Below are 24506 nucleotides of genomic sequence, written 5' to 3'. Positions count from 1 at the left end.
TAATATCACCATAATATGCCAGGGATCATAATATGCCAGAGATCATAATATGCCAGGGATCATAATATGCCAGAGATCATAATATGTCAGGGATCATAATATGTCAGGGATCATAATATGCCATGGATCATAATATCACCATAATATGCCAGAGATCATAATATGCCAGAGATCATAATATGCCAGAGGTCATAATATCACCATAATATGCTGGGGATCGTAATATGTCAGGGATCATAATATGCCACGGATCATAATATGCCAGAGATCATAATATGCCAGAGGTCATAATATCACCATAATATGCCAGGGATCATAATATGCCAGAGATCATAATATGCCAGGGATCATAATATGCCAGAGATCATAATATGTCAGGGATCATAATATGTCAGGGATCTTAATATGCCATGGATCATAATATGCCAGGGATAATAATATGCCAGAGATCATAATATGTCAGGGATCATAATATGCCGGGGATCATAATATGCCAGAGATCATAATATCACCATAATATGCCAGGGATCATAATATGCCAGAGATCATAATATGTCAGGGATCATAATATCACCATAATATGCCAGGGATCATAATATGCCAGAGATCATAATATGTCAGGGATCATGATATCACCACAACATGCCAGGGATCATAATATGCCAGAGATCATAATATCACCATAATATGCCAGGGATCACAATATGCCGGGGATCATAATATGTCAGGGATCATAATATGTCAGGGATCATAATATGCCAGAGATCATAATATGTCAGGGATCATAATATCACCATAATATGCCAGGGATCATAATATGCCGGGGATCATAATATGTCAGGGATCATAATATCACCATAATATGCCAGGGATCATAATATGCCGGGGATCATAATATGTCAGGGATCATAATATGCTGGGGATCATAATATGTCAGGGATCATAATATGCTGGGGATCATAATATGCCGGGGATCATAATATGTCAGGGATCATAATATGCCAGGGATCATAATATGCCAGAGATCATAATATGTCAGGGATTATAATATCACCATAATATGCCAGGGATCATGATATGCCAGAGATCATAATATCACCATAATATGCCAGGGATCATAATATGCCAGAGATCATAATATGTCAGGGATCATAATATCACCATAATATGCCAGGGATCATAATATGCCAGAGATCATAATATCACCATAATATGCCAGGGATCATAATATGCCGGGGATCATAATATGCCAGGGATCATAATATGCTGGGGATCATAATATGTCAGGGATCATAATATGTCAGGGATCATAATATGCCGGGGATCATAATATGCTGGAGATCATAATATGCCAGGGATCATAATATCACCATAATATGCCAGGGATCATAATATGCCAGAGATCATAATATGTCAGGGATCATAATAATCCGGGGATCATAATATGCTGGAGATCATAATATGCCAGGGATCATAATATGTCAGGGATCATAATATCACCATAATATGCCAGGGATCATAATATGCCGGGGATCATAATATGTCAGGGATCATAATATCACCATAATATGCCAGGGATCATAATATGCCGGGGATCATAATATGCTGGAGATCATAATATGCCAGGGATCATAATATCACCATAATATGCCAGGGATCATAATATGCCAGGGATCATAATATGCCGGGGATCATAATATGTCAGGGATCATAACATGCCAGGGATCATAATATGCCAGAGATCATAATATGCCAGAGATCATAATATCACCATAATATGCCAGGGATCATAATATGCCGGGGATCATAATATGCCAGAGATCATAATATGCCAGGGATTATAATATGTCAGAGATCATAATATCACCATAATATGCCAGGGATCATAATATGCCAGGGATTATACTATGTCAGAGATCATAATATGCCGGGGATCATAATATGCCAGAGATCATAATATCACCATAATATGCCAGGGATCATAATATGCCAGAGATCATAATATGCTGGGGATCATAATATGCCAGAGATCATAATATCACCATAATATGCCAGGGATCATAATATGCCAGGGATTATAATATGTCAGATATCATAATATCACCATAATATGCCAGGGATCATAATATGCCAGAGATCATAATATGTCAGGGATCATAATATGCTGGAGATCATAATATGTCAGGGATCATAATATGCCAGAGATCATAATATGCCAGAGATCATAATATGTTAGGGATCATAATATGCCTGGGATCATTATATGCCGAGGATCATAATATGCCGGGATCTCCCATGTGGGAATTACATTAATGCTTTGATTCCACAGTAATGATGAGAAGCCTGCAAGACTTACCTCTCCGTTAGAGTTCTGAGTCGCCCCAATAGCATTGTGGATGTTTAAAATGCCAAGAACTGAGCCGCCAAGCATAGACGTGCCAGTGTCCACCATTGCTTGGCAGCCGCCATCACAAGCAACCACGTTTCCATTAATGGTGATTCTGTGGAAGGAGGAACAAGACACCTTCAATCAATTCTTGGGGCGTCCGTGTAGAGTACATCCCTTAACCGTGTCAATTGTGGAATTAGTGTACCCTTGGGACCTTCTCTGCATGTGTTGTTCAGATGTGCTATTTTTAGTGCATACAGTCCTCAACCGTGCTGGCATGGAGAGCCACTCTTATTTGTAGGAGTGCATCATGACACTGTATACCACACGAGCTGAATGGCAGGTCTGAACTCTGTAAGCCTGGACTCGGAAAGCTCCATGTGTCTGGAAGAGGGATCCTAGATCTTTATCTATTGCTATGTGGGTACTTTTGAATGTTATGATTTGAGGACATTAATGCCTAGCTTCATATTGCAACCCCATCCTTTAGTGCAGTTCACAGAATACTAGTGCTGTGGTAGTACCAAGCCGGTAACATATATTAGATATAGATATACAGGGCTGACCTTCTGTGGCTTGATGTAACTGCTAGGACATACAGTGAAATTACTAAATCCTTGAAAAGATCTCATGAAGCACTGTCTTGCTTCTCGGGGGACCCCGCCCTACCTTCTCTGGTCATCACACATTACATATCATGTGACCATTTTCCAAATGAGCTTCAGCGGTGTGCGATTGCATTCCACCGCTTCAGTATGGAATTCCAAAGAGCACGAGTGGATTTCTTGCCCTTTTTGTCGAAATGCGGCAGAGTACTTGATGCATTTTCATTTATTTTGTCCCTTGTATCTCGCTGAGCATAAGACATCTTTCATTCCCAGACACTTGGTTTTAGAGGAAGGCAGATCTGTCTGTGAATTTTGCTTAACGCTTGTGACCAGGAAGATTGGGCTTCTTCTCTGCAAAACAGATCCTGGATCCTCTGCAACCTGCCGTGTTGGGATCTTGTATATACTCCCTAAGGTGATCAATGAGGTTAACCATCCTTTAACTGTCTGGACACAGTGTGTTTCTCTGAGTGGGAATTACCCCTTTACTCAAGAACATAAAAAAGTCTTACAGAAATAAATGCAGAGACCTTGCCAGAACTTCCTACTAATGAGGACATAAATCTGAATGAATATAATAATGGAGGTTTAGAAGGTGGGTCGGATATGGATGATCTGAAAGTAAAAATATTCCTTTACCAATGTTCAGCCATGATAAAGACAGGGACTTTGAATGCAGTGAATACAAATCAAGGACATGTTCTGAACATTCTTGAAAGAGGACAGCTATTCCTGTGTGAATATGTGTGTAACGGCCGATAATGCGATGTCACTGTGGCGTGAAGAATTGGATTATCTTTGGACAGGGTAAGATGTGTGGCGTGTTCTGATTGATGGTAAGTGCCTTATGGGATGGCCGCCCCACCTCAATGCCATGCTTCATGCCATAATGGCCGATAATCCGATGTCACTGTGGCGTGAAGAATTGGATTATCTTTGGACAGGGTAAGATGTGTGGCGTGTTCTGATTGATGGTAAGTGCCTTATGGGATGGCCGCTCCACCTCAATGTCATGCTTCATGCCATAATGGCCGATAATGCGATGTCACTGTGGCGTGAAGAATTGGATTATCTTTGGACAGGGTAAAATGTGTGGCGTGTTCTGATTGATGGTAAGTGCCTTATGGGATGGCCGTCCCACCTCAATGACATGCAGCCATTTTGAAATTCTTGCTGTGAGGATTTCACATAAAGCCAGCATTAGACAAAACCCCCAAATGGTGAATCATTGACATGTGTGAACCATCATGGAATGTTTGAGTACTTGGACATATATAATATTGCCCCCTCAGGGTCTGGCCTTAAAGGAGAAGAATGTTCTGGAGCTCACAAGTCATTGCTCATCAGCTCTTAGACTAAAGCAAGGATTGAACAAGGTCAATTTCCAAGGGAAATTCAGCCAATGGGCAACCAATGAACTGAGCCATGGTTGTCATGGAGATGTGCAGTCCTATGTGTTCTGGTCACCTTCTATGGTGTGCCGCCCCTGCCACTCCCCTTCTGTATAGTCATCAGCTCTAGAGAGGGATACTGTACCCAGCCATGGTGATCTGCCAGTACGCCTCCTCGGACACAGGAACCCAGTGAAGATATCCATAGTAGTACGAAGGGTCGATACCTCCAAAGATGACCACGCTACCGCTCTCCCCGTGTCTATGAGAAAGAGGAACGCAGAGGTAGATGTTAGACGTGTGGCACGCCAAGCTTGCACCAAGGAGTGAACGGAAACAATGCGCTGTGCGGGTGATGGATTGCAGTAAGGATACAGTAATGGTACAAAGAACAACTGTTATATATCTGACATCCGGAAGGCATGCAAGCACGTGCTCACAATCTGCCAATGGCTTTCCTTGCCAAACAAACCACTCTGCACTATTCTGAGTTGCTCAGTGGGACCTGCATTGGGGTTGCCCCTTTCACCCACTGCAAGCAATAACTCTGCTGGCATGTACCCTCCTATCTGTCATGTTACATTATTCCCTGGATAGAAGGAATTGGGGTCAGTGTTCCTTAAGTCTACCCTGAACCTAGTGTGTTAAACCTACAGCATGAAATCTAGTGCTCACCTTCCACTCCAGTCATTGGTCCCTTTTTTTAGAAGGAAAAAGCACCATGTTTGGTAGGAGAAGGGTGGCAGTTACCCGCAGCATCCTTGGAGCTCTGTGGGGGATTTGCCAAGTTCAGAAGCCCAATGGCGTTGGCACAGCAGAAAAAAGATGGAACATCGAGAATACGACCACCTTCACTGCAGCTCAGACAAAAGGAGCCAGAACTCTCATGTGATCCCAGGCTAGCCATGAGCAGTCCATGAATTCCATGGTTCACCTGTGGATTCTGGGGCTTGTAGTGCAGCATTTATTACTTGTATTCTTATTAATATTATAATTATTATACATGGTATTATTTGTAGGTTCTTTATTGAGTGCAGACCTAGCTTCGGGAAGCAACTGAGCACTTTACAGTTCATAGGGGGGAGAACGTGGTGAGGGAAGCAGAGAGGGGAGGCAGAGGCCTGGCAATGCGGCAGTAAAGACATGTATAATCAGGAGGGTGTGTGGGCCTAGGGGTTAGGGCAGATCACTCCTTGAGGAGAGTCTGAAATGTGGAATCAAGGTGATGATACTGCTGATTCTGGGCAGGATATTCCATAGCATGTGGGCAGAGTCAGAGAAGGTCTGTCTTCTGGTTCCTTCCTTCCTGAAATAGGGGAGGCCAAGTCTATACCTGCCCTTGCTTCTGGGGGATCATTGGCGTCTGGAGATGCTGACCTTCACAGCAAGGTAGCTTAGGAGCATCATGGAGACAGCCTTGTGGATGATACAGGAGGATTTGAAGGTTATATATGGTTGTTCAGTCTGATGAGGGTGGAGTGATGTGGAGGAATTACAGAGTCCTTTGGTGCGACATGCTTTAGCACTCAGGACACATCTATAGGGTCCCAGGGTGGTCGCAACAAGGCCTTCCGGATAGGAGAGCACATGTGAAGTTGCTTGTTGGGATGACAAGATTGCTTTTCTGCAGGAGGCAAAGTTGGTAAAATGCTGTTTATTTCTTCCTTGCTATGCAAAGCTGTGGTGACTGTTGATGTGGAACCCAAGGTGCTTTGCATAGTTTTGCATCTAGGATCTGAAGTCTTAGATGTTAATGGCAGAGATCCAGTTTTGGATGCTCAAGGTCGTTGGTCAGCAGTAGGAATTCGGTCTTGGCGGGGTTGAATTTCTGGAAGACACTGGGCATCCAGGATTGGATTAATGTAAGCCAGGACTTACGCCTCTGGATGTCTCTGATGGAGCTGTGTGTCGTCTGCATATTGATGGATGTCGATGTTGTGTGGAGCTAGGAGTGATGCAAGAAGTTCCTGATAAAGATTAAAGATCAAAGGGGAAAGGATGGATCCTTGCAGGACACTACAGGGCATGGGGAAAGGATGGATCCTTGCAGGACACTACAGGGCATGGGGAAAGGATGGATCCTTGCAGGACACTACAGGGCATGGGGAAAGGATGGATCCTTGCAGGACACTACAGGGCATTCGGAAAGGATGGATCCTTGCAGGACACAACAGGGCATGGGGAAAGGATGGATCCTTGCACGACACTACAGGACATGGGGAAAGGATGGATCCTTGCAGGACACTACAGGGCATGGGGAAAGGATGGATCCTTGCAGGACACTACAGGGCATGGGGAAAGGATGGATCCTTTCAGGACACAACAGGGCATGGGGAAAGGATGGATCCTTGCACGACACTACAGGACATGGGGAAAGGATGGATCCTTGCAGGACACTACAGGGCATGGGGAAAGGATGGATCCTTGCAGGACACTACAGGGCATGGGGAAAGGATGGATCCTTGCAGGACACTACAGGACATGGGGAAAGGATGGATCCTTGCACACTACAGGATATGGGGAAAGGATGGATCCTTGCAGGACACTACAGGACATGGGGAAAGGATGGATCCTTGCAGGACACTACAGGGCATGGGGAAAGGATGGATCCTTGCAGGACACTACAGGGCATGGGGAAAGGATGGATCCTTGCAGGACACTACAGGGCATGGGGAAAGGATGGATCCTTGCAGGACACTACAGGGCATGGGGAAAGGATGGATCCTTGCAGGACACTACAGGGCATGGGGAAAGGATGGATCCTTGCAGGACACTACAGGGCATGGGGAAAGGATGGATCCTTGCAGGACACTACAGGGCATGGGGAAAGGATGGATCCTTGCAGGACACTACAGGGCATGGGGAAAGGATGGATCCTTGCAGGACACTACAGGGCATGGGGAAAGGATGGATCCTTGCAGGACACTACAGGGCATGGGGAAAGGATGGATCCTTGCAGGACACTACAGGGCATGGGGAAAGGATGGATCCTTGCAGGACACTACAGGATATGGGGAAAGGATGGATCCTTGCAGGACATTACAGGGCATGGGGAAAGGATGGATCCTTGCACGACACTACAGGACATGGGGAAAGGATGGATCCTTGCAGGACACTACAGGGCATGGGGAAAGGATGGATCCTTGCAGGACACTACAGGACATGGGGAAAGGATGGATCCTTGCACACTACAGGATATGGGGAAAGGATGGATCCTTGCAGGACACTACAGGACATGGGGAAAGGATGGATCCTTGCAGGACACTACAGGACATGGGGAAAGGATGGATCCTTGCAGGACACTACAGGGCATGGGGAAAGGATGGATCCTTGCAGGACACTACAGGGCATGGGGAAAGGATGGATCCTTGCAGGACACTACAGGGCATGGGGAAAGGATGGATCCTTGCAGGACACTACAGGGCATGGGGAAAGGATGGATCCTTGCAGGACACTACAGGGCATGGGGAAAGGATGGATCCTTGCAGGACACTACAGGGCATGGGGAAAGGATGGATCCTTGCAGGACACTACAGGGCATGGGGAAAGGATGGATCCTTGCAGGACACTACAGGGCATGGGGAAAGGATGGATCCTTGCAGGACACTACAGGACATGGGGAAAGGATGGATCCTTGCAGGACACTACAGGGCATGGGGAAAGGATGGATCCTTTCAGGACACTACAGGGCATGGGGAAAGGATGGATCCTTGCAGGACACTACAGGGCATGGGGAAAGGATGGATCCTTGCAGGACACTACAGGACATGGGGAAAGGATGGATCCTTGCAGGACACTACAGGGCATGGGTAGATTTGGATATGTGGAGAAATACATTTTGACAAATTGTTGGTGAGTAGCAAGTTATGACATAACTCAGCCGAGGACAGTTTCTCAGATCCTCATGGGACAATGTAGAGTGTCGGTGAGTGTCAGGTGCTCAACAGTGTAGAGAAGCACCAAGAGACAAGCATCCCCAAATTGCAGGATGCTAAGGGCATCATCGATAACCTTGATGCTACCTGCTTCTATGCTATATCCGGGTCTAGAGCTAATTTGGTAGCAATTACCTGGGAAGACAATATAGGTGACGTGGAAATAGTGGCTGATGTCTTCTGGGTCCAGTGTTGGTTTCTTGAAAATAAGGCCGTTTTGTTCTGTCTTGAGGGTGAACGGTAAGGTGTCTTGAGTAAGGGAGCAGATGATCATTGTCAGGTAAGGGAGGAGTCCTTTATTCATAAGGGTCTTGACTACGGAGGCAGGGATGATCTTGTCTACATACAATGTGACCTCCATGGATACTAGGGAGGCAGGCAGGTCTTCCCTGGTGAGTGTCTTGAAAGTTGTCCAGGTAGTTGTGGTTTTGTGAGAAAGGATATTTAGTGTGCTGTCAGTTGTGACGTTTGTGTGTATGTGATGGTGGGTCATGCAGATCGTGTAGACAGAGAAAGAGTTGATGGTGGGAGGTTTTTCAATGGAGTGCAGTACGGGTGGGTCAAGACGATGGTTGATGAAACGCTTGATGGCTTTGAAGAGGGCTCTGCTTTCATTCTTGATCTTGTCTATGATGTTCTCGAGGAAGGTGAAAAAGGAAAAGGACAGCTACCAGAATGCAAACAAAACAAAGAGACAAAGGGAGGACTGGCCAGTCTCTGCCCTTCTAATGTAACATGGGAGCACTGGGAAGCAGCTGGCCATCCCCAGCCTCCTTCGCTTGGTGGGTGTTTGTGGCATTTGAACTTGTTCCTTTCAATTCTGCGTGTTATTTTCAATTGTACTGACAGACATATGATATAGGCACTGGAAATGCACAATTTACACAGCTCGGTTAATCAGGAGCCTCCTACCTCTGAAAGACCTGATGGGCTGTGGAAGAATGTGTCACCTCTTGTTGCCTTCAATGCTCGACTGGGTCCTATTGCCATGCATAGTTTTGCAGTGTGCTGATTTAATAAGACTCTCACGTGTGAGGATGGTTAGGGCGGGGATGAACTAATCAGAGGAAAGGTATGCGCTTAGTTAGAGTGGTCATCCTTCTGAGACTTCCAGAATGAGTGCAGGACAGGGAGTTACTATGAGGTTGGGAAATTAACTATGACCTGCCGGTAGCATTGAGACTCTTGTGGGGCTGAGGAGGACTCAGCACATGCCAGTGTTACCTGATGAAGACTTTCACACTTCTCAGAGTGAGGAAATGAGTGGCAGGCAGTGGTAATATGAACAATGACCTCATTCCATTGCATGATACAAACATCTGAAGATTCAGAAAAAGTGCTACTAGGCCGGTGCCTATATCTAGCTAGTATGGCTAGTAGGGCTGGTGCAAAGTCAATTACACGCCTTTCACCTCCACAAGAGGATGCCATGAGCACCACTCGGGTGACTATATGTTAAGTGTGAGCATATGTTGGTCATCACAACAGAAGTGCACCCCTTTTCCTACACTCGAATTCATGGACTATGTACAGTCCTTTTGAGTGGTGCGCATGAGGAATCAGGGCTTCTGATTGGCGAGTCAGTGGATTACTAAAGATGCTTTCATGAAAGCCACATTTCATAAATAATTTCACATCAAAGAGCCACTGGGGAGAAATGTGGGTCATTTGGCAATTTCACTTCGATCATTTGTTTTTGTTTAGTTGTGCATTATATGTCCCCAATTTAGCGAAATTAAAAACATCACTAAATCAGTAGATGTGCGTTGAATTAATGAAAAAAAGGAGTTTTGAAGTTTTCAAAATGCACAGAACAGGTGAAAAACAAACTAGAAAAGGGACTGCAGTTGGAGATTTTGTTAGGAAACGTGGTGAGAATCTTTCATTTATTTTGCCAGGAAAATCTAAACTTTGCAGTTGCTTTCCCTCAAACTCAAGAACATAGTTATAAACTAGCCTTGTCCATTCCATTATTCAATATAAAATAAGTCCTAAAAAAATATTTTTTCAGGTTTTATTTTCAGCGAACTATGTGGAAATACTTTACTAAAGGGCTCCACTTATTTTGCTGATAAAAGACCTGCACAATAGTTAACCGATTTCTTTATAGCAAACTAAGTGACAATACACTACTTACATTCCTTACCAAAACCTCCCTTCACCCTTCTTAGAGTCTGGGCGCTTTCTGAAAACGCAACAGCTGAAACATGTCCTTGGCATCTCTCGGACTTCACAGTGATGCTCTCAGACTCCAGGACCTTTGTAGGTTTCTCAGCATCTCTCAGGTTTAGGCTTTTTTAAGGGTTCTAACATCTCCTCAGTTTTCAGGTGTTTTTCAAGCTTCCGAGGGCCGGCATTGGTGCTTCACATGGTCCTCAGCACCCTTCAGGTTCAAAGCGCTTCACATGGTTCTCAGTGCCCTCTCACACTCCAGGACCTTTGTTAGGCTTCTTAGCATCTCTAAAGTGCAGGCTCTTTTAAGGGTTCTAACATCTGCTCAGCTTGAATGTTTTTTTCAAGCTCCCCAAGGCCCACATGTTCAGTTCCCCTCAGCTTCAAAGCGCTTCACATGGTTCTCAGTGCCCTCTCACACTCCAGGACCTTTGTTAGGCTTCTCAGCATCTCTCAGGTTTAGGCTTTTTTAAGGGTTCTAACATCTGCTCAGCTTGAATGTTTTTTTCAAGCTCCCCAAGGCCCACATGTTCAGTTCCCCTCAGCTTCAAAGCGCTTCACATGGTTCTCAGTGCCCTCTCACACTCCAGGACCTTTGTTAGGCTTCTCAGCATCTCTCAGGTTTAGGCTTTTTTAAGGGTTCTAACATCTGCTCAGCTTGAATGTTTTTTTCAAGCTCCCCAAGGCCCACATGTTCAGTTCCCCTCAGCTTCAAAGCGCTTCACATGGTTCTCAGTGCCCTCTCACACTCCATGACCTTTGTTAGGCTTCTCAGCATCTCTAAAGTTCAGGCTCTTTTAAGGGTTCTAACATCTGCTCAGCTTGAATGTTTTTTTCAAGCTCCCCAAGGCCCACATGTTCAGTTCCCCTCAGCTTCAAAGCGCTTCACATGGTTCTCAGTGCCCTCTCACACTCCAGGACCTGTGTTAGGCTTCTCAGCATCTCTCACGTTTAGGCTTTTTAAAGGGTACTAACAAACCTTCAGTTTTAAGGTGTTTTTCAAGCTCCTAAGTGCCGGCATGGTCCTACACATGGTTCTCAGTGTACCTCAGGCTCCAGCAACTTTGATAGGCTTCTTAGCATTTCTCAGTTGCAGGCTCTTTAAAGGGTTCTAAACTCTACGCAGGGTGAAGGTGTTTTCCAAGCTCCCCAGAGCCTGCATGGTGCTTCACATGGTCCTTAGTTCCCTTGAGGTTCAAAGCGCTTCACATGGTTCTCGGTGTCCCTCAGGCTCCAGGACCTTTGTTAGGCTTCTCAGCATCTCTAAAGTGCAGGTTATTTTAAGGGTTCTAACATCTCCTCAGGACGAAGGTGTTGTTTAAGCTTCCTAGTGCCCGCATGGTGCTTCACATGGTCCTCAGTTCCCCTGAGGTTCAAAGAGCTTCACATGGTTCTCAGTGTGTCTCTGACTCCTGGTGCTTCCTAATGTTCTAAGTACCCCTTAATCTTGAGTTGCTTTTCAGGGTTCTCAGCTCGAGCAAGCTCTAGGGGGATCTCACTGCATCACTATACCTGCCAATCCTCAAATGCCCAGAGATGCAGCAGTAAAAACGAGTGAGAATGCAGTTAAAAAACAGAAATGAAAGAAAGGCCCCCACCCCCAACTTGTCTTGACTCCATCATACTGGCAGCTTTGGATTTAATCAGGTACACCAGATTTAGGATGGACCACAAACACTTCCTGAGGTGAGGGGTATGCTTGTAAGGTGGGGAGAGGGCTAAGGTCTCTGGAATTCATGGTGAGGGGTATGCTTGTAAAGTGCGGAGAGGGCAAGGGTGGCTGGGATTCATGGTGTGGGGTATGCCTGTAAGGTGGGGAGAGGGCTAGGGTGGCTGGAATTCATGGTGCGGGGTATGCCTGTAAGGTGGGAGAGGGCTAGGGCGGCTGGAATCCATGGTGAGGGGTATGCTTGTAAAGTGGGGAGAGGGCAAGGGTGGCTGGAATTCATGGTGAGGGGTATGCTTGTAAAGTGGGGGAGAGGGCAAGGGTGGCTGGAATTCATGGTGCGGGGTATGCCTGTAATGTGGGAGAGGGCAAGGGTGGCTGGAATTCATGATGAGGGAATGCTTGTAAGGTGGGGAGAGGACTAGGTTCGCTGGAATTCATGGTAAGGGGTATGCTTGTCAGGTGGGTAGAGGGCTAGGGTGGCTGGAATTCATGGTGAGGGGTACGCTTGTAAGGTGGGGAGAGGGCTAGGGTGGCTGGAATTCATGGTGAGGGGTATGCTTGTAAAGTGGGGAGAGGTCAAGGGTGGCTGGAATTCATGGCGAGGTTATGCTTGTAAGGTGGGGAGAGGGATAAGGTGGCTGAAATTCGTGGGAGAGGTAGGCTTGTAAGGTGGGGAGAGGGCTAGGGTTGCTGGAATTCATGGTTAGGGGTATGCTTGTAATGTGGGGAGAGGGCTAGGGTGGCTGGAATTCATGGTGAGGGGTATGCTTGTAAGGTGGGGAAGGGCTAGGGTGGCTGGAATTCATGGTGAGTGTTATGTTTGTCAGGTGGGTAGAGGGATAGGGTGGCTGGAATTCATGGTGAGGGGTATGCTTGTAAAGTGGGGAGAGTGCTAGGGTGGCTGGAATTCATGGTGAGGGTATGCCTGTAAGGTGGGAGAGGGCAAGGGTGGCTGGAAATCATGGCGAGGTTATGCTTGTAAGGTGGGGAGAGGGATAAGGTGGCTGGAATTCATGGGAGGGGTAGGCTTGTAAGGTGGGGAGAGGGCTAGAGTGGCTGGAATTCATGGCGAGGTTATGCTTGTAAGGTGGGGAGAGGGATACGATGGCTGGAATTCATGGTGAGGGGTATGCTTGTAAAGTGGGGAGAGGGCTAGGGTGGCTGGAATTCATGGCGAGGTTATGCTTCTAAGGTGGGGAGAGGGATAAGGTGGCTGGAATTCATGGGAGGGGTAGGCTTTTAAGGTGGGGAGAGGGCTAGAGTGGCTGGAATTCACGGTGAGGGGGATGCTTTAAGGTGGGGAGAGGGCTAGGGTGGCTGGAATTCATGGGAGAGGTAGGCTTGTAAGGTGGGGAGAGGGATATGATGGCTGGAATTCATGGGAGGGGTAGGCTTGTAAGGTGGGGAGAGGGCTAAGGTGGCTGGAATTCATGGTGCTGGGTATGCCTGTAAGGTGGGGGGAGGGCTAGGGTGGCTGGAATTCATGGTGCTGGGTATGCCTGTAAGGTTGGGGGAGTGCTATGGTGGCTGGAATTCATGGTGCAGGGTATGCCTGTAAGGTGGGGGGAGGGCTAGGGTGGCTGGAATTCATGGTGCTGGGTATGCCTGTAAGGTGGGAGGAGTGCTATGGTGGCTGGAATTCATGGTGCAGGGTATGCCTGTAAGGTGGGGGACGGCTAGGATGGCTGGAATTCATGGTGCTGGGTATGCCTGTAAGGTGGGGGGAGGGCTAGGGTGGCTGGAATTCATGGTGCAGGGTATGCCGGTAAGGTGGGGAGAGGGCTAGGGTGGCTGGAATTCATGGTGCAGGGTATGCCTGTAAGGTGGGGGAGAGGGCTAGGATGGCTGGAATTCATGGTGCAGGGTATGCCTGTAAGGTGGGGGGAGGGCTAGGGTGGCTGGAATTCATGGTGCAGGGTATGCCTGTAAGGTGGGGAGAGGGCTAGGGTGGCTGGAATTCATGGTGAGAGGTATGCCTGTAAAGTGGGGAGAGGGCAAGGGTGGCTGGAATTCATGGTGAGAGGTATGCCTGTAAGGTGGGGAGAGGGCTAGGGTGGCTGGAATTCATGGCAAAGGGCATGTTTGTAAAGTGGGGAGAGGGCAAGGATGGCTGGAATTCATGGTGCGGGGTGTGCCTGTAAGGTGGGGAGAGGGCTAGGGTGGCTGGAATTCATAGTGCGGGTTATGCCTGTAAAGTGGGGAGAGGGTAAGGGTGGCTGGAATTCATGTTGCGGGGTATGCCTGTAAGGTGGGGAGAGGGCTAGGGTGGCTGGAATCCATGGTGCTGGGTATGCCTGTAAGGTGGGGGGAGGGCTAGGGTGGCTGGAATTCATGGTGCAGGGTATGCCGGTAAGGTGGGGAGAGGGCTAGGGTGGCTGGAATTCATGGTGCAGGGTATGCCTGTAAGGTGGGGGAGAGGGCTAGGATGGCTGGAATTCATGGTGCAGGGTATGCCTGTAAGGTGGGGGGAGGGCTAGGGTGGCTGGAATTCATGGTGCAGGGTATGCCTGTAAGGTGGGGAGAGGGCTAGGGTGGCTGGAATTCATGGTGAGAGGTATGCCTGTAAAGTGGGGAGAGGGCAAGGGTGGCTGGAATTCATGGTGAGAGGTATGCCTGTAAGGTGGGAAGAGGGCTAGGGTGGCTGGAATTCATGGCAAAGGGCATGCTTGTAAAGTGGGGAGAGGGCAAGGATGGCTGGAATTCATGGTGCGGGGTGTGCCTGTAAGGTGGGGAGAGGGCTAGGGTGGCTGGAATTCATAGTGCGGGGTATGCCTGTAAAGTGGGGAGAGGGCAAGGGTGGCTGGAATTCATGGTGCGGGGTATGCCTGTAAGGTGGGGAGAGGGCTAGGGTGGCTGGAATTCATGGCGAAGGGTATGCTTGTAAAGTGGGGAGAGGGCTAGGGTGGCTGGAATTCATGGTGCAGGGTATGCCTGTAAGGTGGGGGACGGCTAGGGTGGCTGGAATTCATGGTGAGGGGTATGCTTGTAAAGTGGGGAGAGGGCTTGGGTGGCTGGAATTCATAGTGCGGGGTATGCCTGTAAGGTGGGGAGAGGACTAGGGTGGCTGGAATTCATAGTGCAGGGTATGCCTGTAAGGTGGGGGACGGCTAGGGTGGCTGGAATTCATGGTGAGGGGTATGCCTGTAAGGTGGCGAGAGGGCTAGGGTGCCTGGAATTCATGGTACAGGGTATGCCTGTAAGGTGGGGGACGGCTAGGATGGCTGGAATTCATGGTGAGGGATATGCTTGTAAAGTGGGGAGAGGGCAAGGGTGGCTGGAATTCATGCTGCGGGGTGTGCCTGTAAGGTGGGGAGAGGGCTAGGGTGGCTGGAATTCATAGTGCAGGGTATGCCTGTAAGGTGGGGGACGGCTAGGGTGGCTGGAATTCATGGTGAGGTGTATGCCTGTAAGGTGGCGAGAGGGCTAGGGTGGCTGGAATTCATGGTACAGGGTATGCCTGTAAGGTGGGGGACGGCTAGGATGGCTGGAATTCATGCTGCGGGGTGTGCCTGTAAGGTGGGAGAGGGCAAGGGTGGCTGGAATTCATGCTGCGGGGTGTGCCTGTAAGGTGGGAGAGGGCAAGGGTGGCTGGAATTCATAGTGCGGGGTATGCCTGTAAAGTGGGGAGAGGGCAAGGGTGGCTGGAATTCATGGTGAGGGGTACGCTTGTAAGGTGGGTAGAGGGCTAGGGTGGCTGGAATTCATGGTGCAGGGTATGCCTGTAAGGTGGGAGAGGACAAGGGTGGCTGGAATTCATGGTGAGGGGTATGCTGGTAAAGTGGGCAGAGGGCAAGGGTGGCTGGAATTCATGGTGAGGGGTATGCTTGTAAGGTGGGGAGAGGGCTAGGGTGGCTGGAATTCATGGGAGGGGTAGGCTTGTAAGGTGGGCAGAGGGCTAGGGTGGCTGGAATTCATGGTGAGGGGTAGGCTTGTAAGGTGGGGAGAGGGATATGGTGGCTGGAATTCATGGGAGGGGTAGGCTTGTAAGGTTGGGAGAGGGCTAGAGTGGCTGGAATTCATGGCAAGGTTATGCTTGTAAGGTGGGGAGAGGGATAAAATGGCTGGAATTCATGGGAGGGGTAGGCTTGTAAGGTGGGGAGAGGGCTAGGGTGGCTGGAATTCATAGTGCAGGGTATGCCTGTAAGTTGGGGGACGGCTAGGGTGGCTGGAATTCATGGTGCGGGGTATGCCTGTAAGGTCGGGAGAGGGATAGGGTGGCTGGAATTCGTGGCGAGGTTATGCTTGTAAGGTGGGGAGAGGGATATGGTGGCTGGAATTCATGGGAGGGGTAGGCTTGTAAGGTGGGCAGAGGGCTAGGGTGGCTGGAATTCATGGTGAGGGGTAGGCTTGTAAGGTGGGGAGAGGGATATGGTGGCTGGAATTCATGGGAGGGGTAGGCTTGTAAGGTTGGGAGAGGGCTAGAGAGGCTGGAATTCATGGCGAGGTTATGCTTGTAAGGTGGGGAGAGGGATAAGATGGCTGGAATTCATGGGAGGGGTAGGCTTGTAAGGTGGGGAGAGGGCTAGGGTGGCTGGAATTCATAGTGCAGGGTATGCCTGTAAGGTGGGGGACGGCTAGGGTGGCTGGAATTCATGGTGCGGGGTATGCCTGTAAGGTGGGGAGAGGGCTAGGATGGCTGGAATTCATAGTGCAGGGTATGCCTGTAAGGTGAGGGACGGCTAGGGTGGCTGGAATTCATGGTGAGGGGTATGCCTGTAAGGTGGCGAGAGGGCTAGGGTGGCTGGAATTCATGGTGCAGGGTATGCCTGTAAGGTGGGGGAGAGGGCTAGGATGGCTGGAATTCATGGTGAGGGGTATGCTTGTAAAGTGGGGAGAGGGCACGGGTGGCTGGAATCCATGGTGAGGGGTATGCTTGTAAGGTGGGGAGAGGGCTAGGGTGGCTGGAATTCATGGTGCAGGGTATGCCTGTAAGGTAGGAGAGGGCAAGGGTGGCTGGAATTCATGGTGCAGGGTATGCCTGTAAGGTGGGAGAGGGCTAGGGTGGCTGGAATTCATGGTGAGGGGTATGCTTGTAAAGTGGGGAGAGGGCAAGGGTGGCTGGAATTCATGGTGAGGGGTATGCTTTTAAGGTGGGGAGAGGGCAAGGGTGGCTGGAATTCATGGTGAGGGGTAGGCTTGTAAGGTGGGGAGAGCGATATGGTGGCTGGAATTCATGGGAGGGGTAGGCTTGTAAGGTTGGGAGAGGGCTAGAGTGGCTGGAATTCATGGCGAGGTTATGCTTGTAAGGTGGGGAGAGGGCTAGGGTGGCTTTAATTCATGGGAGGGGGCGTGTCTGGGATGTGGGAAAATGGCACTGGTGGCAGAGCCTAGGTAACTAACAAGCGTTTTGTGGCGGTGATGGCATGGGAAGGTAGATACAGAGGGTATTTGGTGGTTCGGTCCGGTTGGAGTGAGGGGGGTAGTGAAGGGTACCTCAGGGGGGAAAGACCATCCAAATGATGAAACAAGAAAGTGTATTGAGTTAAAGGTAAAAATGCAGAACGGATGGGATATGTTATGCTGGGGCCAGGGAGAGCAGGGGAGGACGTGGAAAGGGGGTGAACAGATGTATACGTCAGCCACTTGGGGTCAGACAATATGCAGCTGCACATGGGGTACAATAAAGGGTCACCAGTTGAACGGGCGAGCAGTTGAAGGTCAAACAGAAAAACCATTTACCACTTTGTGGTCTATAAAAAGACACACAACCACCGAAAAGGTTCCTCTGAAGAACAGGAATCAACTCTAGAGATTTAGACTGTAACCTGAGACAGTGTTGGACATGAGCATCAGATGTGAGTGAAGGCGTGCACACATGCCTGTGATCAAAGAGGAATTGGTCCTGATGAAGAGGGGGTGGCAGCTGAGAGATAGATTAGATATCTCCCATTGAAACAGGTGTAGACATTAGGAATTACCTTATTATGTGTGCAGAATAGAAAACATAAACTAGAGTGTGATAGATAACTGAGGGCAATTGTGTTTTAGAGACAGAACTGGTAGTCAGAGGCTGTCAACATCAACGTCTCTGCATAGCAGCTCGACACTTTGCCCTCCTGCCCAAGATAATGACCACTCCCCAGTAGGAATCTTGCACTTCTCATACCTTCTCTGGAGCCATGACTCCTTAGGTGCTTCCATGAGCATTCCTTCAATTCTCCTGGCTATGGGAGTAATCCCTGTCTCCCTTTCACTCATAACCTGTGTTCTAGCACCTGTGACCAGCACGGACAAACAACTTAACCACTGTGTCCTTTCACAAACCACAACTTGCTGCTAAAAGAAAGACCCTCAGAAGCTGCCAGAACCCAAAACCTGTAAACTGTAAAGATACAAAGGTTACGAGTAACAGGGACACAAGTCCTCGGGTTCTCTTCACCCCAGCACTGCATCCTTTTTCCATTGCACCTTCTTCTCCTTCAGGCCCAGATCTGTTAGTGCTCTCCTGTGTGGAGGCATCACCTATACCCATGCGGGATACCTTTATGGAATCCTTTGTGCCTGTCTAACCAGCATCTCCAAATGCAATCCTTTATCCCACAATGATCGTGGCACCCGACCACTTAGAATCTTTCTCACCAGGTCAACCTGTCATCAGCGCAACACCAAAGGTTCCCACCTTAGCTCAAATCCAACACCATCTGTGCCAGTGGAACAGGGGATGGAAATGCCTGATTTACAGTACCAACAAATACCTGCAGACTGGCTGATACCTGCAAAACCTCTCGGATCACACTAAATACAATGGTGCGTGAATACAAAGCACTTCAATGTAAAGCTTGGAACATTATGTACAGAGCAGTGTCTCTACATAAACATCTGGAATTTACCTTAACCAAAGACATATTAAGAATGGCCGGTGCAACTCTCTCCAGACAACACATGTATTTATGTTTCCCTGTATTATCTACTCCATCCAGCTATCCTCCCAAGAGTTTTGACTAAATTGTTGTACTTCCAATCATTTGGGAAAATTACGGTATAACCATACCATAAGATACAGAGACCACCCCTAACAGAGCACAGAGAATACACTGTAGTTGGTTGCAGAAAGGTTGGTCACATGGAATCTGAAGGAGAATTAGCAAATATAGAATTGACAATGGCCTCTCAACCTCAATATTTCTATTGGAATGATTCAACACTCTACATTGATGAAGATTGCATGGATAGGATCTAACTCACGGGCTCAAGTAGACCGAGTAGACATCCTGAGGGAGCAGGTTTTGTAGCCACATGTTGTCAAAAACAGGGATGGTTCCATCGATAGCAAGACGAGGATACCCCAATCCCAGGAATCCATCGAAAGGCCAATCAACAAAGAAGTCCGCTTCAGTGTAGGACAGGGAGAAGGCCTGGTCTGTGACCACGAGACTTCCGACCTAGGAGCAAAAGGAGTCAACAGTCAGAAAAGCCGTGCCGACCCCTAAACTCCAAGAGGGAATGCATGCACTCCAATCCCCTTACCTGCAGAGTGTCATATCCCAGGATTCCAGTCAAATCTCCAGTTCCATATGTGAGGGAAATGGACTCATTAGTAGGCTTAAATGTAGTGGAGCTGGAAGGGTTAAACTTCTTGTGATTTGCTGTGGATGCAAAATATATTGTTTTTAATTTACAATGATGGGAACATTCCTGCCCCTGCAATGGCCCTCTGAAGGGGGCAAAGGCCACCGGTTTACCCATCTGACCATCCCATTGAAGCGATGGCCTCAACATTGACTGTGCCACCAACATCTGTATACGTTGAAGGGCTTCTCATTACTTCAGTGACCCCTGACGGTCTCAATGACACTTTCAAAGCAGATATGACCACCCACATATACCAATTAACCCTCATTTGCACCAATGCAAATCCCAGTAGGGTTATTGATTGACCAATTACCATCTTACTGATCAATGACCATCTAAATGCACGTTCGACATTCAGGGTGCACTGGTACTCATCAAACGCCATCAAGGACTATCGCAATGCGCATATGGCAATGCTAGTGACCGTGGCCATGCACCCACTACACATCAAGTCATAAATTCAGTGTTTGAAGTTTACTCTTTGAATTGATGTCACACCTCAAGGCAAATGAGCTCCATGGTGTTTTTTCAACTTTCAACTAATGTTGAGTTCGCCATTGTGACAAATTCTATCCTGCCTCACAGTAGTACCAGGATGACCTGGGGTAAAATGGCTCACTCAGGCCTCACACCTCTACAAACAAAAACGCAACACAATCATGAAGGTAAAACAGCCACAATCAAGAGATATACCGCCTCTGCCTTTTGTGGTAACGAGGGACGAGGGAGGGCTATACTCTCAAGAGGGTTTTGAATGTGAAACAGTAGTGACCCAAACAACACAGTACCACAATCCAAAAGAAAGGCAATGTCCAATCAAGGTTTTATAAAAATGTAAACTGAATCCCACCATCTGCACTCTACATAAACACACCCCAAAGGAAAGCACAGAAAAGATGCAACAGACTGTAGAAAGTAGCACTCTCAGTTTAGATCTTGGGTTGGTATGTAATAGACTACCAAAAAGGATATGTTGCAGGATGCAAGTGCAATCATGAGCTAACAAGTACCTAGGGTCTCAGTGGACCGTGGGGGAAGCTCAGTGTCACAGTATCTGGTTTCAATGCTGGGTGGGCCGATGCATCGAAAAATGATGTAAGCTGATCTGGCTCAGTCGGCCATGTAGGATCGTGGAGACCCTAACAGCAAGTGGGCATCGAGTACGGTCAAATGCTGGCGTCTCTGTGCAATCGAACGGCAGTGGTTCAAGTGATGCAAGTCGAGTGGTCCCAAGAATGGTTCAAAATTGGCCAGGCTGAGTCGGTCTTAAGGCGCTGGAAGAGAATGGCGAATGATGCTCCAGTGCTTCTAGTCATTGAGCGATGATCGTGAAGTGGTGCTCGAGGGTGTGTTGACGTTTTATCAATGAGGTGACAGTTCTTGGGCTAGCAGGGCTGAACTGAGGTTGTAACCCCCCGGTTAGAGACAGCGGGTGACCCTCCAGAGATCCAGTTCCGGCACTTGAGCAGACACTTCACGCCATGCAAGGTTCATACCTGGCGATGACACAATGCATTGTCTAGCTGGATAAGAGGCAGTGCAGCAGTTCGACTGGTTGGAGGAACACGGACACCAGTGCCTAACCATCATTCAATGTACATGGAATTTGGAGGAAATATTTTGGGGCAGGAGATCAAGGAGACTGGTCTGGCCCTCTGGGTTGCTGTGAGGCCTTTGCAAAGGATTTGAGGACAGTATGCTTCAGTTCACGGTCTGCTCTTCTGGCACAGAAGATACATTGCAGAATGTTGGGCCTTGTCCACAGCACTGGTCACTCCCCAGTGTTCCCTAGGAGTGGTTAAGGGACAGATCTAACATCTGTCTTTGATGTCTGAATTGTTCCCCTCTGGCGGAGCACTTTAAACAGTGAAGCTGCTCCCAAAGGAAGTCCAGGTGAGTGTCTTCAGAACCTCGCTTTGGCCTTAAAAAATCCCTGAGAAACTGAAGGTGTTCTGCTGAAGGGGTGTGAGGACCCTTCTTTAAAAGGTAAAAGGCCTTCTGGTGATTGGTCTAAAGCTAATCCGCTTTCAGGGACAAATCCCCGCACTCAGCTGGAGTGGACTTTGCGTTTTTGATTTGTGCACCCAAAGTACTTTGCTCCATGGAAGTGGAGGAGGTGGGAAAGAAGAGAGAGATAATGAGAAACATGATGGCAGAAGGCTTCTCCCAGTATCCAAAGCACTCCTGCCCCCTTCCCTCCTACTGGTAGAAAATAACCTTTGCGTTTTCAGCACTGTGGTGTGGGGCTACTCGTCTTGGATGGGTTGCTCTTTTGATAACTGGGCCCAGGACAGCTGCCTGTGGCACTTCTGTCTCTCGGGGTAGGGATTACCATCTCTCGCTAATAGACTCAAAGAAAGGATGTGTCGTCGGGGTTTCTGTCCTGCCATGCGGCCGTATCGGCCCGTCTGATCTGAATACACAATCCCTTGTGCAGGATCAATTGGGGCATGGTGGCCATGATCATATGCATTGCCATGCACTATGCCTAAAGTCAAGAATGGATTAAAGATCACCCTGCCATCACCACGGGACACTCATGATCATCGTAGTTTGGGTACTTGGGGATATATCTTCAATGTCGCCCCAGTGCTGGAGTCACTTTCCTTTCACTGCTGTGGTCGAGTGGGCCTCTTCTAACCTTTCAACCTGCTTTGTGTTACGAGCAGAGTGGGTGCTGCGGATCAGGCTATTTATGCAGTGGGTCAAAAGTACACTATGCTTTTGGTACAGAGCTGTGACAAAGGGGGATCTGGTTAGTAGATTCTCCCTTTGGGGAAAGAATCACCCGCACCATTTTATGTACTAACAATCAAAAAAGCTAGGGCTTTGCACCCTTGCCAGATGGCAATTCCGCACGGCCATGCCTATGGCCAAGTGATTGGAGCAGCTATTTAATAAATTTAACATAAGCAGGTTCAAGTTTAACAGATTCTTTTCCATATCTGTCAAAAAAGCACAGCGTTGTTCACAATAAACTGCAAGATTGCCTTTAGGTTTATACAGTTTGTTGTCAGTGAATATTGGTGTTTGTATAGCACAGATTTATGAATCCCGGGTTCTTGTAACACGCATGTTGATTAGCTTGTGTACCATGAAGGGACTGATCAGAAAGCCTGGCTGCCCCTCTGAGAGATGTGGCATTCAGTGTCAGAAGATGAGGGGTCTGAGAGGCAGAGAGAGAACAGGACCTTTCCAGGTAAACCTCTGACTTGCCCTCACTACCGTGAACCCTCCACCACAAGATGGCCGCCGCCTCATTGAGCAAGAGGCTTGAAGTGGTCATGGCACCCACCTGTGCTGCTTCCTGGTATCCGTGTGGTGGCAGGTGGGTGTGGCAGAGCAATGGTTTTACCCACAATGCTGGAGCGAGGAAACACAGGGCACGGTGGTCAGAGTGCTCACAGGTGAGACACGCACAAAGCTACTATGCTGTTGGATTTGATCAGATATTCAGGAGCTAGTTTGAATCTGTATATAGATGTAGGCGCTTTGTGATCACATGTTACACTGAACAGCATTTCCATTTCATCAGACATGTGAGAATCCTCACCTTATATGACTCGAAATGGCAAGCACAGGAAAAATCATTCCATTATTGGATATTAGCACATGGAAATCATTATTGACCTCCTCTCAGCCAATCGGAAGGTTTAGAGTGCAGTCAGTAAATACAGCTATTTACTGTGCTCTGATCATTCTGTCTACAAAAGCAGACAGGGAACAACAATGCAATTTCCAGGCACACAATGTATTCCAGCAAGATACTTCCTCTCGTGTGAAGACCTGTTTTTTTGCTGCAACATATTCTTTAACACGCAAAAGAGAAAGTTGTTGTGTACTTTTAAATGAAACCAAATGCAGGTTCAAGTTAAACCTGTTTTGGTTAGCCCACGTTTCACTTCAAATGATTTACTTATTAGAGCAACTATTATTTAAATCTAAAACATAAAATTACATGTAATGTACTAACTCTGTCGCCTGCTGCTTTACCCAGTATTAAAGTAGCATGTTTACTTCATCACCAAAACTCCTAAACATGTGTTTCTAAGGCCCTCATGTGCTAATAGCCTTGCAGACCCCAGGAGGGTGCATTATTGCTTGGGATAGTGACCCATCTCCAACATATGACCCTAGGCTTCTCCTCAGGCCATAAATTGCTGCCAGGCAATTATCCCACAATAATGACCCCTTCCTCGGTCTGTAAGGCCCTCATTACAACACAGGCGGTAACCAATGGCGCTATTAGCACCATGGTTGCTGCCGGTATTGTAACGAGTCCACCAATGGTAAATGGGGAAATACCGCCCCATTCCAAGGTTGGCGGGGTGATAATTCCCCATTTACCATTGGCCCTTCCCCATTCTCATTTTTGCCCATAGGGCTCAATGGGACTGGGGAAGGCGGTAATTATGGTACCGTAAATTGCAGTACCGTAATTACCTCAGACGTCCCTATGCAGGACCAGACCAGTCGTTAAGGTCGGGAGCCACAAAGGGACCTCATAATCAGGCATTAAGGGTTTAACGCCGCCGACACCCTTTACGGCGCTGTTAAACTCCTTAACGCCAGGGTCGTAATGACCCCATAAGTGTATATAATGTTATGCATATTTTTCTGATTGCACATAAATATATTGCAAACACACTTTCCTGAAACTATATCAATCTATTCATCTATTGTTGGTTGCATTATTGGGGAGCATTTCCAGATGGTGAAGAACCGGGGCGATGCAAAGCTTTGCAGCCAAACTATCGGACAGCCTAATGG

General features: G+C 47.9%; 1 protein-coding gene across 1 annotated transcript in view; it reads right to left on the bottom strand.

Moving 5' to 3' along the window:
* Nucleotides 1-24506, bottom strand: part of LOC138528294 (pepsin A-like) — a 45599-nt gene that overhangs the window by 11523 nt on the left and 9570 nt on the right. Inside the window, exons 4-7 of the mRNA XM_069639758.1 lie at nt 19632-19750; nt 19350-19546; nt 4534-4650; nt 2357-2501 (exon numbers count right to left, since the gene is read on the bottom strand). Of these exons, the coding sequence (XP_069495859.1) occupies nt 2357-2501; nt 4534-4650; nt 19350-19546; nt 19632-19750 (578 nt within the window). The remainder of the gene's footprint in view (nt 1-2356; nt 2502-4533; nt 4651-19349; nt 19547-19631; nt 19751-24506) is intronic.

This window comes from Ambystoma mexicanum, chromosome 7q (genome assembly GCF_040938575.1).
Source record: "Ambystoma mexicanum isolate Mex_15411 chromosome 7q, UKY_AmexF1_1, whole genome shotgun sequence".
Lineage (NCBI taxonomy): Eukaryota > Metazoa > Chordata > Amphibia > Caudata > Ambystomatidae > Ambystoma > Ambystoma mexicanum.
This window is presented reverse-complemented; position numbering and strand designations above follow the sequence as displayed.